General features: G+C 49.5%; 1 protein-coding gene across 2 annotated transcripts; it reads left to right on the top strand.

Annotated features, from left to right (window-relative positions):
• Window positions 1-951: 951 nt before the first annotated feature.
• Window positions 952-15,221, top strand: IRF4 (interferon regulatory factor 4). Of its 2 annotated transcripts, XM_048076126.2 has the most exons (9): window positions 952-1,077; window positions 2,290-2,582; window positions 2,872-3,058; window positions 3,770-3,858; window positions 4,425-4,566; window positions 6,368-6,475; window positions 7,795-8,148; window positions 11,339-11,451; window positions 13,273-15,221. In XM_048076126.2, the coding sequence occupies exons 2-9, from the start codon at window positions 2,379-2,381 to the stop codon at window positions 13,414-13,416; spliced, it is 1,341 nt and encodes a 446-aa protein (XP_047932083.1). In that variant the 5' UTR covers window positions 952-1,077; window positions 2,290-2,378; the 3' UTR covers window positions 13,417-15,221. The 2 variants fall into 2 exon arrangements, with proteins under 2 accessions (XP_047932083.1, XP_013049051.1); XM_013193597.3 differs by lacking the exon at window positions 952-1,077 and having other exon boundaries at window positions 1,310-2,582.
• The last annotated feature ends 214 nt before the right edge of the window (window positions 15,222-15,435 follow it).

Raw genomic sequence — 15,435 nt, 5'->3', positions numbered from 1 at the left:
CAATCTCAAAGACATGTCCTACTCTTTTAACGGTGCCTTAACTCGTGACTGAAAAGATTTCTGGTGGGCTCTGCCAATTCTTTTTCTAGAGGATGGCGTGTCATAAACCCAATACCTAAAAATGGCTGCGCTTCTCACTTCCCCCTCAAAACGTGGCGATAATTACATTTAAATTTCAGAAGATGGCGTTGAAGATTTGCAATTAATATCCTAAACCCTGCGGGTACCCTCCGCGCCGGCGGCCTGCCAGCACAGGGCGCGATGACTGGTTTTTCGATCTGACACGTTACGGCAGAAAGGATGTGGATGTGTTGGAAACGTTAAAACAGAACAACAACACGAAAGCGTCGCGGCATGGGACACGTGTTAGAAACCTGAAAGGCGCTAAGAAAGATTTTTGGGCCAGCCCGGACCCCCAGCTTTTGTACCCCCGGCTTCGCGCATGGGGGCTGTTGGAGAAGAGCATGGGGCGGGGTGGGGGGGCAGCGGCCCCCCGGGGCTGCAGACAGCCGGGATGAGCTGTCCTAAGGGAGAAAACCCCTCCGGCCGTGGAGGGCGGCCCCTGGCCCCCGCTTGTCGCCCTGCGAGCCCCGGGGCGGTGGCTGCGGGGGGCTCCTCGTTGGCCGCCCCTGCCGGCGCCGTCTGGGCCGTTTCTGGTGGGTGTAGCAAGCCGGCTCTCTTACAGTAAAACCCGGCCGGCTCTCACAGGTAGGAGTTTCCCCGTGCTATTTCTGGCCGCGCGTGTGTCTGTCTGCACAGATTGAAAGAAAAAAAAAAAAAAAAAAAAAAAAACACGCGCGGACGCCCCGAGGGCGCCGGGCCGCGGCCCCCCCCCGCCCTCCCCGCGGCTGGTGTTTACCAGCAATGGGCATGTGTCACTGCCTCAGATGTTTTCCAGCTCGCAAAGTCCCCGCTCCCCTCCGCCGGCTCCACCTCCGGGCCGGGGCCCGCCTCCCCCCCGCCCGGCCCGGGGCCCTCCATCATATAAAGAAACTTCCCGGGGCCGCCGGCCCAGTCGCGCTGCGCCCCGTCTTCGGCAGCCGCCGGCCCCAGCCCGCTCCCAGCGCCGCCACAGAGGTAAGCGGCGGCCACCCCGGCCCCCCGGGTCCCCCCCGGTCCCCCACTGCCACCCCCGGTCCCCTACTGCCACCCCCGGACCCCCGGACCCCTGCCCCGGGGCTGCCGGTGCGCCCCGGCGGGTGGGCGCTGCTGGCACCGCGCCGTGAGCCGCCCTCTCCCCTGGTGCTGGTGGCACCGCGATTTCCTTCTAAAAAACGTTTATTTTTTTTTTCTTTTCTTTTTTTTTTTCTTTTCTTTATAATTTAAAGAAAATTAATACCCGTCCCGTTTTGTGCTCCCGAGGTGTTTTGTGCACCGAGCTCTTTGCTGCTCGGGGTGAAAGGGTGGGCTCCGTGCCCTGGCAGTGCCGGGGGGATGAGCACTTTCGGGGGGCTTTGCCCTGGCTCCTGCGGTCACGGTTTGGGGAGCCGCAGCCTCGGGGACCGCGCTGGGTGCCCGCGGGATGCTGCCACCTGAGGAGGGGTGTGAGGGATGCGGGGCCGCCGCCAGCCCGCACATGCTGGCCGTAGCTGTAAGGCAGTGACCCACGGCAAGCTTGTGGGCACACGACCGCCTTTTTAAGTCGAGGGGACAAAGTTTGTGCCTGGCCCCCTGGTGCTGGTGGTCTCCTCACCTCAGGAGCCCACGGCCGCGCTGCGGGGTGAGTGCGGGCACCTCTGGGGCTGCCCGCGGTGGGACGCCGGGAGCCCGGCCACCGGCCGTGGTCTTCCCACTTTTCGGGGCTTGCAAAATGTAGATTTGAATGCTGTTATGCACGCGTGTTGGGAGCAGTTGGAGGGGAGGTACGCATGGGACATCATGCGTTCAGATGTGCCCTGCTTAAGCGAGCTACTTTGATGTTACGGCGAAGCGCCGCGTAAATCACGAGTGCACGCGAAGCCCTCCAGTTTGTGTGCATGTGTCTGCCATTACATACGTGCCCTGTCGTGTGCAAACGCACTTTTATGATTTATTTTTTTTTTGGTTAAAAAATAAAAACGTGGTGGAACTCAGAGCCGGACAGGGGGTTTGTACCTGAAGTCATTTGCACTGAGGATTTCAGCCGCCCGCGTATGCTCATGCAAAAACAGCACGGGGCTGGGGGGGGAGCCTGCCAAAGCCTGCAGTGGTGCCTGGGGAGATGTGCGAGGGGCTCTGTCCCGTTTGCACGCTGCGTCTGACCCGTGGGTTTCCCTCTCCCCGTCCCGTCCCTCTCGCCCTCCTCCGCAGCCCCCCGAGAGCTGGTGCTTGGGTGCGCAGTGCGGTGGGCTCCGTGACGCACCCCAAAACCCCCCCACCCGACCGCCGACGTGAGTGGCATGAACTTGGAGCCGGGTGAGTGCGGGATGAACTCGGTGAGCTGCGGCAACGGGAAACTCCGCCAGTGGCTGATCGACCAGATAGATAGCGGCAAGTACCCGGGGCTGGTGTGGGAGAACGACGAGAAGAGCATCTTCCGCATCCCCTGGAAGCACGCCGGCAAGCAGGACTACAACCGCGAGGAGGATGCTGCTCTCTTCAAGGTAGGGCTGCCCGCCCTTTCCCCCTTCCCCGTGTCAGAGCTAAGTGGGGCGGCAGCACATCGTTTGCCTCCACGTCCGTGCCGGGCACTGTTTTAACTTGCCATGCTGCTTTTTTTTCTCAGCCTAAACCTGTAGGGAGTAAATTCTTGCACATATAAGCACAGATATATATGCTGTTGTAAGCGTTGTGAACTTTGTAACTTGTAGTTGATTCTTTTGCTTTTTTTCTTTCTTTCTTTCTCTTTTTTTTTTTTTTCTTTGCTCCTTTGATTACCTGAAATGTTTCCAGGCTTGGGCTCTTTTTAAAGGAAAGTTCAGAGAGGGCATTGATAAACCAGATCCTCCTACCTGGAAGACAAGATTAAGGTGTGCGTTGAACAAGAGTAATGACTTTGAAGAGCTGGTGGAGAGAAGCCAGCTGGACATCTCAGATCCCTATAAAGTGTACAGAATAGTGCCAGAAGGAGCTAAAAAAGGTAAAACATCTCAAATTCCCGGTGTAACAGAGTGTGAAGATCTGTCTTATTGTAAGCACATGAGGACTGAGGTGTGCTTGTCTGGAATGGCCACGCAGTCTTTTTAAGTGCAGGAGCCCAAGTGCAGGGCTCAGGTACATCTTACTCTGACAACTCAAGCTGGGCGCTCGGTCTGCGGGGGGACTGCTGGCACCTGAGTCAGAGCACGGCAGGGGAGCCCTTGCAGAAGGTGCAGACGGGCTCCCTGCACGTGGAAAAAAAAAATAAAGATCAGCAACCAAAAACCAGCCGGCTGGATGTAGACTTTAAATACAGGGAGGAGCAGAAGTGTTTTGAGCCAGGCATTTGGTAGCTGCGGGGGGCCAGGGATGCCCAGCCTGCAGCTCCAGGCAGAAGCCCTCGGTGCTAGGCAGTGCTCAGAGGAGGCAGAGGTTTGACAGGGCGCTGGAGGGTGTCGTGGTGAGGGTATCGTGGTTTTGGGGTTCTGGGCAGCGCTTTTGGGGTGCAGCACTGGGGAGCCCTGCGGGACAGGCTGATGGCTGGAGCTGCCTGTGAGGGAGGGCTGGGAATCCTTCCTCCAGCGGGCACTGGAGCACGTTTTGGTCCTCTGATCAAAGGCAGGTTGCATGGACTTGTCCTCAGTGTGCCGTTCTCAGATTTCCTTCAGTTGTGGTTGATATTCTTTATTTTCGTTCCCTCTGCTGAACATAGGTGCAAAACAGATCAGCATGGAGGAGCAACCATTAATGATGAACCATCCCTTCCCAATAACATCTCCTTACACTTCACTACCATCCCAGGTATGACATTCGTTGTGCGTTTGGTGCTGGGAAATTGGGCAGCATCGTTTTTGTGTCTGCAATATGTCTTTCTTTGCTGGCGTGGCTCTCTTGAGTTCTCTCTGAGAAAAAGAAAACTTTATTATGAAAACTGAGAAATTGAGAAGCAACTTTCCTAATGTCATATGAGGCCACAGGGCAGTCGATTTCCTTTGGTGTTGTTTATCCCTGAGTAATAGCTCTTTTCTGTTCAGCGATAGATATTAGTGTACTGCCAACCTCTTGGAGCCAGAATGTAAGCACCCGATGAAGCATCGCTGTTCCAAGCAGACATTTACCAGCAATGCTTTGACTGCCTTTTGTTATTCCACCCGGCTTGTTATTTACACCAGTGGTGAGAAGTTCATTTGAAAGCCTCATTGGTGGTGGTGGCGAAATGCCATTCATGTAGCCTGTGCAATGCTCAGACCTCCGCGAGCTTTGGCAGGGCAAATAATGCCAGGGAGCCGAGCTGTGAAAGCTGATGCAACACACAGCATCGCTTTAGACAGCTGCCGGGTAAAAGAGTATCTCGTTAAATTGAATAGGTACCGAACTACATGGTGCCCCATGAGCGCAACTGGAGAGAATTCGCCCCGGAGCAGCCGCACCCCGATATCCCCTACCAGTGCGCCAGCGTCCCCTTCACAGCTCGCGGTCATCACTGGCAGGCGCCCGGCTGTGAAAATGGTAAGACGTCGATCCCACTTAGTGCTGATGGCTGAAAGGGAGGATGTACGGCCACCCAGAAGAACTGCAGGGTTCGTGTTTCCCATTCACGGCTTTCAGTGGCGTTAACAGACGCGCCCATCCAGGAGTGCGGGGCTTCCTTCGGGGGGACCCTCACCCACCTTTGCCCTGCCCCTTGCATTCGCTGCTGGTGTAGAAGCTGTGTGGGGGCTGCACAGTCCTCTGAGCTGATGCTCAAAAGGCAGCCCCCAAAAGTCCTGAGCTGTTTTGAAAGCCCTGAGCAATAAGGAGGGAACCAGCCCCCCAAGCTCCCCAGATGGGAGCTTGTGTTCTTCAGCTTTGCTTTCCGATTTCGGGCCTTTCGAGGCACACATTTGTGAGGTTTTTCCCTTTAGCCCTGTGGATTAGAACAGTATTATTCTCCCAAGAGGGAAGCTGAAATTATGGCTTCTTTTTAGTACTGTGGCGATGGGACAACTTGTCATGGATTGAGTATCTCTTGGGGCTGGCACAGCAGAAACAGAGTAAAGGGACGTTCCCTTCCCCGAAGATCTTACAGGATTAGAGCCCAGCATAATCGTAGCTTTCCAAGCTCTGCATCCTTAGGAAGAATCCTGAATAGTCAAAATTGGCAACGCTAAAGTCTGCAGGGGATAAAACACAGGAGAAAGGGAGCTGTGTCTCATTGGTACTTGCAGGACAGCTCACCTGGGTAGATGGGCATTTGCTTGATGAGGAGGAGGAGATGGCTCAGAAGGGCAGACAGGGATGGGAACTGAGGAGGGACTTCTGGGAGCAGATACTAAACTATCAGGGGACAGTTCTCTGGAGGCTTTTGTGCAGAGAAATAAACTTCTTATTCTCTGCGTCTGCTAAACAGTAACCGCTCAGTGCACTGCAGCTTTTGCTGCTAGTGTTAGAATTATTAAGCGGAATCATTTGCTTTTAGCTGAGCTATTTGCTAATAATAATAGACCTATCAAGCAGAATAAACAGTGCCCTGAAGTACATCCCCTGCAGCTGTTCAGCACACGCTTGGCCACTTTGCTGTTTTTGGAGGCAGTGGTTAGTGGCTGGTGCTGGGTTTGTCATTGGGCTCCAAGGCTTGTCAGGAGATGCGGGTGTTTTGTATCTGCAGCGCTCCAGCTCCTGATCGTGGTGGGTTCTGCCATGGGGAAGGGTACTGTGTGCTTGTCTGCAAGGCACTTGCATCATCCTCCAGAGACTTCTACTGACATTAAGAAACAGAGGAAAACATCAATTGCCCGTGTGATAATCCATGCACTGAAAGGCACCTCTCGGACTATTAGTAGTCCTGGTCATAAAATTCCAATAATCTCCTCCTGCACAATTTTCTTTCCCAACTTTTACAACAGTGCTAATTCCAGCTTTATTGTTATACCTGTCTCTAATAAAATTCCTTAGACTGAATGGATTGTTTTATGCCAGCAACTTTTAAGAGCACTGTGGTCTAGTTAATAATACAAGTTATTTCTATAACAGAATAATAGATTCTTGTTAGGAAAGGAAAAAATAAAAAGGGTAGTACCGCTATGCTGCTATACTAAGGGAGTATTTCTCAGGGACCCAAATAGAATTATAGTCCAGATAACATCTCAAGAGATTTGTAGAGTTGGCATATTCAAAAAATGGGAAATAAAACTGTTTTAAGAAGGAGGGGGAAGAGAGAGAGTTCCTGGTGGGGCCCAGAAAAAAACACACTTTTGCAAAGCTGTGACCCTAGCCCAAGCTTTTCTTTTAGGATTTAGGTAGCTGTCACTGACTTTTGTTTGTGAAACAGGTTGTCAGGTGACAGGAACCTTTTATGCTTGTGCCCCTCCCGAGTCCCAGACTCCTGGCATCCCGATTGAGCCAAGCATAAGGTCTGGTGAAGCCCTCGCCCTGTCAGGTAAGGTCTGCAACCCCCTGGGGCTTATGGGGAGCCTGACAAGGGGGTCCCGCTCCTGACTCGCCCTGGCACTGATGAAATAAATAAATAATAAAAATAAAAAAAAACAATAAAACACCCTTTTCGGTGAATGAATTCGGTAATTTGGTGTATGGGCTTAAGCCTCTTATTTGCCAGGATGTTGAAACACTTGTAGCCTGAGCTCCAAGGTATCCGGGGCGGTGGTTAGGGCTGATGGAAGGGCTTCCCTGGCTCACGGTGTTAGTGCTGGGTTGTGTCAGTGAGCTGCCAAATAAGGCTTCCCCAGAGGAGTTTGGAAATGTTGAGGGTCAGGAATGATTAGCTCGGTTTTTATCAGGGAGGAACTCCACAGAGACTGGCATTTTCTGGGCACCTTGCTGTGCTCCTGCTGGTGCTGCAAGGCTTTGCTCTGTCTTATTATTCATGGTAAATAAAGGCCTTTGGGAAAGAAGAAGGGAGTTGTCTCAGCCAGGTATGCAGACATCCAAATGCCAGGGGACTTTCTGAATAACTCTGGGAAAAGATGCAGGAATGTGCTTTTCACAGAAATAGTGGGTAAGCCTGCAACATGACGCCTGGCATGTTTCGTGATTCTTCTGAATCAGGGTCTGTATGTGTGTGTGTTTGTGTATATATATATCTATGCATGTGTGTATACGTAGGCATATATACACATACATTCATACACATATATATACACATACATTCGGTGCTGTGTGAGCGCTTAGCAATCAGCCAAGCTGACTGAATGGCCATCTGAAAGTAAGGTTTGGGATTTCAGGTACAGCCATGCTGGAGCTGAAGCCAGCAGCTGCTTCTCTTCAGGCAGCCAAGTGCAAGTTTGCAGGTCCCCTGTGCAGGAGCCTCTTTTATGCAAAATCTGGGGAGAAACGCAGCTACTTCCTGATTAAATCTGAGGAAGTGTACAGAGCCAGTGGGTTTAATTGTGATGTGAGCCTGGAAAATGTGACAAACAACAACTTTTCTCATGCGAACTTTTCCTGTTAAATGGGAATGAGAAGTTTGCTGGACATTAATTCCTCCTGAATTCCCATACCAGTAGCCCTGCTTAATAAAATGAGAGGGCATTAATGTTAACATGCCCCAGATACTTTAGTATTTTTATTCTTCAGATGATTTTTGCTAATGTGAGCATGTCTTTTGGGTGGTGGTGACTGTCTGTAGTTACAGAAGTACAGAAGTCTCATGCAAATATGTCTCTTGGCCTTAACGCAAATTTGAAACGTAAGACATTCATACAAATGTATCATGGTGACTCTTTATTTTTCTTCCTGTAGATTGTCGACTCCACATCTGCTTATATTACCGTGAAATACTGGTAAAGGAGGTGACAACTTCTAGTCCTGAAGGCTGTAGGATATCCCAGGGCCAAAGTTATGAGGTCAGCAGCCTGGAGCAAGTTATCTTCCCCTATCCAGAGGATAACGGCCAGAGGAAGAACATAGAAAAGCTACTGAGCCACTTGGAGCGGGGAGTAATACTGTGGATGGCACCTGATGGCCTCTACGCTAAGAGACTTTGCCAAAGCAGGATCTACTGGGACGGGCCTCTGGCGCTCTGCAGTGACCGACCCAACAAGCTGGAGCGGGATCAAACATGCAAGCTCTTTGATACTCAGCAGTTTCTAGCAGGTAATTCCCTCTGTGGCTTTGGTATCATTTCTGGAGAGGTCACCCACTCACTCTCCCTGTCAGCTGTATGGGAGTGCTCTTTTTATGTTAGGAATTAACCCACACTGCTACTTAAGCTGTTGTAGCCAAGGAGAGTTGTCTTCTGAACTATTCTGCTCTCCATGCACATGCAGTGCCCCTGCACAAACAGGCAGGAGTAACCCCCAAAACCCCACATCCCTTCATGAAGTGTGAGGAGGAACCTAACAAATGCAAATGTCTTTCCAAATGCTGGGTGGCAGAGGAAAGCGCATCCTGGCCTTGGATCTGCTCCTGTAAGTTCTGGGTAGCTCTGGGATCTGCAGTCATGCTGCTCTCAACCTGACCCAGAGCAAGCCTGAAATCTGGCACAGGATATTCAAACACTGACATGGATTTCACCTGAAAGCTGCCTTTTCTGTCTGGGTCCTGTGCCACTTGCACTCTCTCCATTGCTCTGTAAGGTCTCGCTTTGCTCAGGGCACTTGTGAGCAGCAGTACAGGGGGAGCAACAGCACGGGTCGGGACTGTCCTTTCTCCTTGCAGCCCTCAAAGCCTCTGTCCCACTTTGAGAACTCCTGGGCAGTTTCCCCACCCAGAGAAACCGGTGGGAGCCAGGTGTTGCCTGGACATCAGAGGGCAACTTGGGCAGCAGGAGTGCACATGGCTCCTTGTTGGAGATGTGTGGCCTGGCTGCAGGTGAACTGCGTGGCTGCCCATTGGAACAGGGCATCTGCACTGGCAGGAGGCTCTTAGAGGAAAAATGCCTTCCAAACAAAACAAAACAAAAAAAAAAAACACCCACAAACAACAAACCCAAAGCATCAGCTTTTGCACACTTTATATTCCAGGGTTGAGGCATCATCCTAGCAAAATGGCCAAGCAGGAAATGCGTATAAAGAGAGAAATCTCATATGGATATGAAAATTGACAGTTAGAAAGGGGAATTTGAGGTCAGGGTATTGGCCTGAACTTCAATCACATGCTAATTTAAAGACACATAATTCTGCCTGTGATGATGGTTTTGGAAATCCCTTTCCCTTTTCTCAGATGGTTTTTCAGATGTACTCTGGGTTCGTCCAGACGGTTGACAGTACATCTCTTTTTAGAAGCCTAACCCCAAAGATAAGCTTAAAAAATAGGTATTTTTCCCCCTCCTAAATTACTTATGCACCAGTGCCTGTGCAAACCCAAGCACGTGGTTGTAGCCATAGTCTGCGGTGTGTGCAAAGTGAGGTTTTGCATGCGTTGATGCTCAGCTAGGTTTGTAAGTGACTTGTCATGGGCATATCCCATCTGCAAGTCAGTTGAAGTTACTGAGGTCCCAGACTACAGGCTTGGGCTTTCCCTCGTTAGGAAATTGGTCCTTCCTTGGGAAGAGACACAGGAGGCTACTACCAGGAGAGGTAGTACTGGGCAGCAGAGAAAAGGGCAGAAGCAGAGCTGCTGTGGACCACAGCTCTTAGGGCCTTGCTGAGGAGCTGTGCCCTGCAGTCCTCCAGACCAACTCAAGTCAACTGCTCCAGACTGTTGAGGCCTGTGGTGAGAGGCTTGCGATGGCAGTAACCCAGAAAACAGGTGGATGGTCTCTGGAGAGCACTGCGTGATAAATGCAGTGGACCAGGGCGGGGGGAAGAGTGGGAGGATGAAGAAAGTAAATTTGGGAGCATGGTGATGGCGGCTGAAGGAGGGCCAGAAGGTCAAGAAGCTGGAGCTGGAGCAACAGGACTGAGGGGTGGTCTGGGAAGCGTGGTGGGATTGCAGCACGGGGAGGCACCTGGACATGGAAAGGCAGACAGAGTGGGCGGAGGGCTTTGGAGAAGTGCAAGGCCGACCTCCATCATCCTGCTGCTGGGAAAGAAGGGATTTTCTTCTTCAGGTCCATGCCAAGGACTGCTGGGTAGCACTCCCAGGATTTGGGGGATTGCTGAGGCTGAGTAAAGTGGGGGGAAGAGAAAGACGGGAGGAGCTCTCCATTAGCAGCATTGAGTTGGATGGGCCATGGGTGGATCACCCTGCCCTGTCCTGTGGAAAGCGGGGTCCCATGGAAAATCTCTGTTCTCTCCTCACGTAACGCCAGAAGGTTCACAACATTTTCAGGGATTTTGCTGTGTTTTGAGTGAACTGTCCATTATTTTACTCCTGTAGCTGACCCTCCAAGTAAGACCAATATTCCCAAGCTAGGGCTGGGGCACTGTTGTGGCAGCTGCTGAATTCATGCCTTGGTCTGAAAAGCTTGCAGTCAGAGTAGAAATGGCAGGTGTGTATTAAAGGAAATGATGCACTTGTCATGCCAGGTTCGAAGACTCCTTTCCCTATATAGCAGGGAGTACTTCTTTGTAAGACACTGGTTTCAATATTAATTGCCTTTGCAACTTTTCTGCAGAAAGCATAAACTGGGCTATAAATTAAAACAAACTCTTTATCATCAACTATGTAGAAATAATTCACATAAAGCAGATTCAAGGAGGATTTTGTATTCGATGCAACTTTTTGTTTTGTGGAAGGAAATACGGTTTCTAAAACACAACACAGTGATTTTGGTCTCTCTTATAAAAGCATCCCCAGCTATCTGTTGGTGGCAACACTTTGGCTGTTGGTGTAATGATAGGATTTGACCTTTTTCCTTTATACAAGGTGTGGATTAGTGAAGAGAGTACAGGCACGCACAAGACACAGTCTCTTGCTGGCGTTATGCATGGCTTAAATAAGGTCCTGTGCCTCCCTGTCCACTAGGAACTGTGGTGCCAGTGGCTCCATGTCGGTGTCTAGGTGAGGTTGAATTTGTGCCTGGCAGTACTTTGGCTCTACCAAGCCATTGGTTTCAGTGCTCCTGTTGGACGTCCTCTTGAGTGGGTCCGGGCTACCTCTGGCATCTGCTCCAGGAGGTTCTGCTGCTGAGGCCAAATAAAATTATTCATTGGAAGACATCCCGGTTTGTGCATACGGAATGAGTTATGAGGCAAGGCAAGCAGGATGATTGCAGTGTTACAGCCAGCTTCTCCTGATCTGCAGGAAAGGCTTCAAACTCAGTTTCTTCTCCTTACCTCTTGTCTTTCTCCTGACTTCTCTCATCCTCCCCTGGAGTTACTTCACTTTCTCCCACTGTGCTCTAGGGTCAGGGCTCAGCCATCCACAAAGCCTTTCTTAATAGCCCTTTCTCTCTTCCCAGAGCTTCAAGCCTTTGCTCATCATGGACGTCCACTGCCAAGATACCAGGTTGCTCTGTGCTTTGGGGAGGAATTTCCAGATCCACAGAGGCAGCGGAAACTAATTACAGCCCATGTAAGTAGGACTTGTGCCTTTGCTGAACAAAACGTGTTCCTTGGAGGATATGAATCTGCCAGACAGGCTTTTCTGCCTTCTGAGGGAGGTGATAAATTCTTGACAATGCAGCACCATCAAGACTGGGGTTGAGTCCCCACATCTGCCAAGGACTGACTGGTGGCCAGAGGGGTGAGAGCACCCAATTTCCCCCTCTGTAAAGCATTAAGGGTCATCATGATCTCTTTTCAAAGCCCTTCAGGGCCTAAAGGACACCCTGGAAGAGCTGGGCAGGGCTGTTATTGCTGGCCCCATGGTGCAGCACCTCGGGCTGCCAAGCCAGTGCAGGACATGGTGCTTTCACAGCTGCTGCACCTACAGGTGCTCCAGAGGCCCAGCCTCCATCTCAGAGACCTCAGCGTTGAGCGTGGTGCAGGGACTGCCTGTGCAGCTCCGGCATGGAGGTAGCTGGTGAGCTCCTGAGCTGACTGACCACAGTTCGCACACACTCAAAGCTAGTGTTTCAGGATGCTATCTGAGAGAGGGTGATGATAGAGACTGAGACCAGGTACTTTCTAAATGGGCTGTATTGGCCCATAAAACCACAAAAGAGATGATGGTGCACACGCTAGAGGTAGGGCTTAGCTTATTGCATCTTTGGGAAGAAAAATGGTGTCTGTTTTAACCTTTCAAAAGCCCCTGGGTAGCAAGGGTCCCTAGTCAGGCTTTTGTCACAAACCTGGCCTTTTAGCTGTGCAGCTTTTGTACTGCCACATTGCTGCTTAGTAGCTGTTTGGAGCAGAAGGCGGAAAGCTCACAGACCTGTCCTGAGCTATGCAACAGCTGGTGAGGGTAGTGCTCCATACCCATTTCTCCTCAAACTCTTTGCCTTTTTGGCTTTCCAGCTTCCTAGCTCCCTCTTCCCAGCCCCTCCTCCATCTCCTGCCCCACCAACTTCCCTGGGAATCCCCTGCCCTTCCAGGAGCTTTGCTTTCCCATTACCGGTTGTTCCTCAACCTGCTCAGCTTCTCAGGCTGTCTCACCTTGTGGAGATGCTCCAGTGCGGGGCTCCCTGCCGGATCTGTCCCTGTCTGCTGGGCTGACCCGCAGCAAGCGTATTTTTCCACCCGAATGGTGCCCATGTCCTAATGTGGAGGAGCTGGCTGACCGGGAGGAGAGGGCTGGGGTGAAAAGTCTTCCAACCCGTCCAGCCCCAGAGAGTAAGATTCAGGTTTTAGTGCTTAGTGTGCAAGTTAAATATTGCAGCTGGTGCCCAAACTCCTGGAGGGAATAGTGGTTTCTGAGCAGGCAGATGTGAAGGCAGTGTTAAATCATACAAATCCCTCCTGGCGGTGATCACTGGCTGAATAGATTCCTCAACAGAGCTTGAGGGGGAAAAAAAAAAGAGTAACCTTGCAGTTAGATTGAAGTCTAATTCAAAAGGCAGTGATTTTGTGACATACCTAAGCACACCTGAGGGCTCCAGCATTTCAATCTAAGTCCTCAAAGTTCTTGAGAACAAAGATGAGTGGCCACAGACATGTCTGGTCTCTAGGCATCGCTCACACCCATGGGTGCAATTCCATTTGTGTCACTGGTAACGTGCACCGTAAGGTGTGTGTGCAGGTAAGGGGTGTGTGCGATTAGCAGAACTTGTCATCAGAGCAGGCTAACCCCGTCTTAAAAGAGAGATTAGTGGGAACAGGGAAATTGTTTTCCCATTCAGGTAAGCAGAACTGTTTTGTCCTGCCCTGTTTTTTAATTTAAAAGCACTTTAGATAACTAACGCGAGGAAGATGAAATTTTGTCATGTGTCTGATTAACATTTTGTCTGTTCTTAAGGTTGAACCAATGTTTGCCAGGCAGCTGTATTACTTTGCTCAACAAAACAGTGGACATCTTCTGAGAGGCTATGATTTGCCAGAACTTGTGACTAGTCCAGAGGATTATCACAGATCTATTCGCCATTCCTCTATTCAAGAATAAGATCCTCAGAATGAGTGTTTTTAAAGGCACTGTAAAGATTATGCAGAGTGGAGGAGCAGATCTGGATAGCAATTTGGAGATCCAAATCACAGCTGGATGTGTTCAGGGGAATCAAGGGTTCAATGATAGGAAAGTGAACTGGGACAACTATATTGTATGATACAAATGACGGGTCTTCGACGTTTGGATGCTACATCTCACATAGATTCCACTGTTGCTGGGAATAACTCAAAACTGACGAAATGATTGCTATGTTTACGTTTGCTTAATGTTCTCCTTGGGTTTTGAGGACTGATGCTTACTGAAGACTTAAATCCAGAGTTTACACTGTTACATTTGCAGGGCTATTTATTTTGGATTACTGATCTCAGGGAAGGTACATAAATTTGCGGTGTTCCCAGTTTTAAACTGTAGCTACTATAGGTGGGTAGCGAACGTAGATGGTTTATCGAGAATAGCTATAAATGTAAGTGGTTATAAATTTAGACTGGTAAGTGTGACGCCTATATTCCTGTGTAGAATTTTTTAAAAACAATGCAAATCTTCAGAGACATATTTTTTTAATGCCTGACTGACATTTTTCCTTACGATGAATTTTATTGCTGCCACTGTTGTTATTGGATTAGGCCCCATAATAGCAGTTCCTAAGGTGATGAATTGATGGTACTGTGTTGGAGAAGTGACCACTTAACTCACATTACCTGTGCATTTAGTGAATTAACCACTAAAATTCTAGAGTCACGGAGAGCAGGTTTGAAAAGAAATTACATTTTTTTCTTATAATTGTAAGCTACTATGCATTATTTATATATATATGCATTAGAATTAAGTTGGCAGACTTTGAGAAGAGCACAGTAGTGGTCCTGCTAGCCTTTGTTAATGTGACGTGCAGGAGCCAAGCTGAAGTAGCCACCACTTCTGGCTTGCACCGAGCCAAACTCTGCTCTTCGTGTGCACTCACAGCTTCCTTCCATTGGTACTGAAATGAATACGGAGGGAGAGTTCGAGCAGAGCAGAACTTAGCCTCTCATATTAAGGCAGTCAAGGAAATACTTGTTTTAACTTTCATTTTCAAAAACTTCACAGAAGTATCATTTCATGCAATTTGCAGCTTTTCATGCTAGGGTGCCATTATAAAGATGAAGAGAAGGGGTCTGTTGGGTCTGCATAGCAGTGAAACTTCCTCGCTATTATGCTGGAGATCAGACTATGTGATCTCCCTGGTTTCAGCTCCAGAACATGACCTCCCTGTGATTAACATACATACTTCACTTGAATTTCTAAATGAGGAAGAAAAAAATGGTACTTGGTCTGGCAGCAGACTTGTTTTCTAGGGACTTCTAATTTATACATCTTAGAGATGCATACTCTTTTGGGATATATTATCCCCCTCCTGCTCCACAGTGCCAAGCAGAACCAATCAATCATTTTTACTTTTGTGTTCTTTGTTACCTGAAGTGTTTTCCTCGCTATAAGATTTTTGTAGGGGAGACCTCTTTCATAGACATTAAAAGCACTGTTTTAGGTGACCTTCAGAGCTTCTGCATATGCTTTTTGCCTGTGCATACATTTTACTGAAAGGGCCTTCTGTGTTCAAACTGAACTGGTACAATACGATATTTGATGTGTTTTTCACTTTTTTCTAGTGGTCGTTGCTTCATATGCTCATTGCTTCAGCTCACATCTTAGAATAAAGTCCTTATTCCCTACCAATTTGATTTGTATGTGTTGTTTTCAGTAGTGGGGCGAATCTAATGGGCTCAGTACTGCACTGCTAACCTGGGCAACACTGCTGGCTAAGCCAATGGGGAGCTCTGTTTTAAGCTAAAAGGGCAGGGAAAGGTCAAAAGGTAAGGATTTTTTTTTTTCTTGTGAAAATGTCTGTGATACTAGCTCAGCAAGTGAGAAAAGAGCATGGAGGGTGCCCTTTGGCTCGTGCCTCTGGGCTCAGCCTGGCACCCTGACCTGCTCTGATGAAAATTTATGAGATTTGCGTGGAAAGATGCAGGGCATCTTTCT

This window comes from Anser cygnoides, chromosome 2, assembly GCF_040182565.1.
Source record: "Anser cygnoides isolate HZ-2024a breed goose chromosome 2, Taihu_goose_T2T_genome, whole genome shotgun sequence".
NCBI classification, from domain to species: Eukaryota; Metazoa; Chordata; class Aves; order Anseriformes; family Anatidae; genus Anser; species Anser cygnoides.
Note: the sequence above shows the minus strand (reverse complement) of the source record. Positions and strands in the feature narration are given on the sequence as shown.

Coding starts and splice junctions, on each gene's coding strand:
- IRF4 (XM_048076126.2), top strand. CDS start 2,379: ATGAACTTGGAGCCGGGTGAGTGCGGGATGAACTCGGTGAGCTGCGGC. Junction 4,567..6,367: donor GGCGCCCGGCTGTGAAAATG/GTAAGACGTCGA, acceptor TTTGTGAAACAG/GTTGTCAGGTGACAGGAACC. Junction 11,452..13,272: donor GGAAACTAATTACAGCCCAT/GTAAGTAGGACT, acceptor TCTGTTCTTAAG/GTTGAACCAATGTTTGCCAG.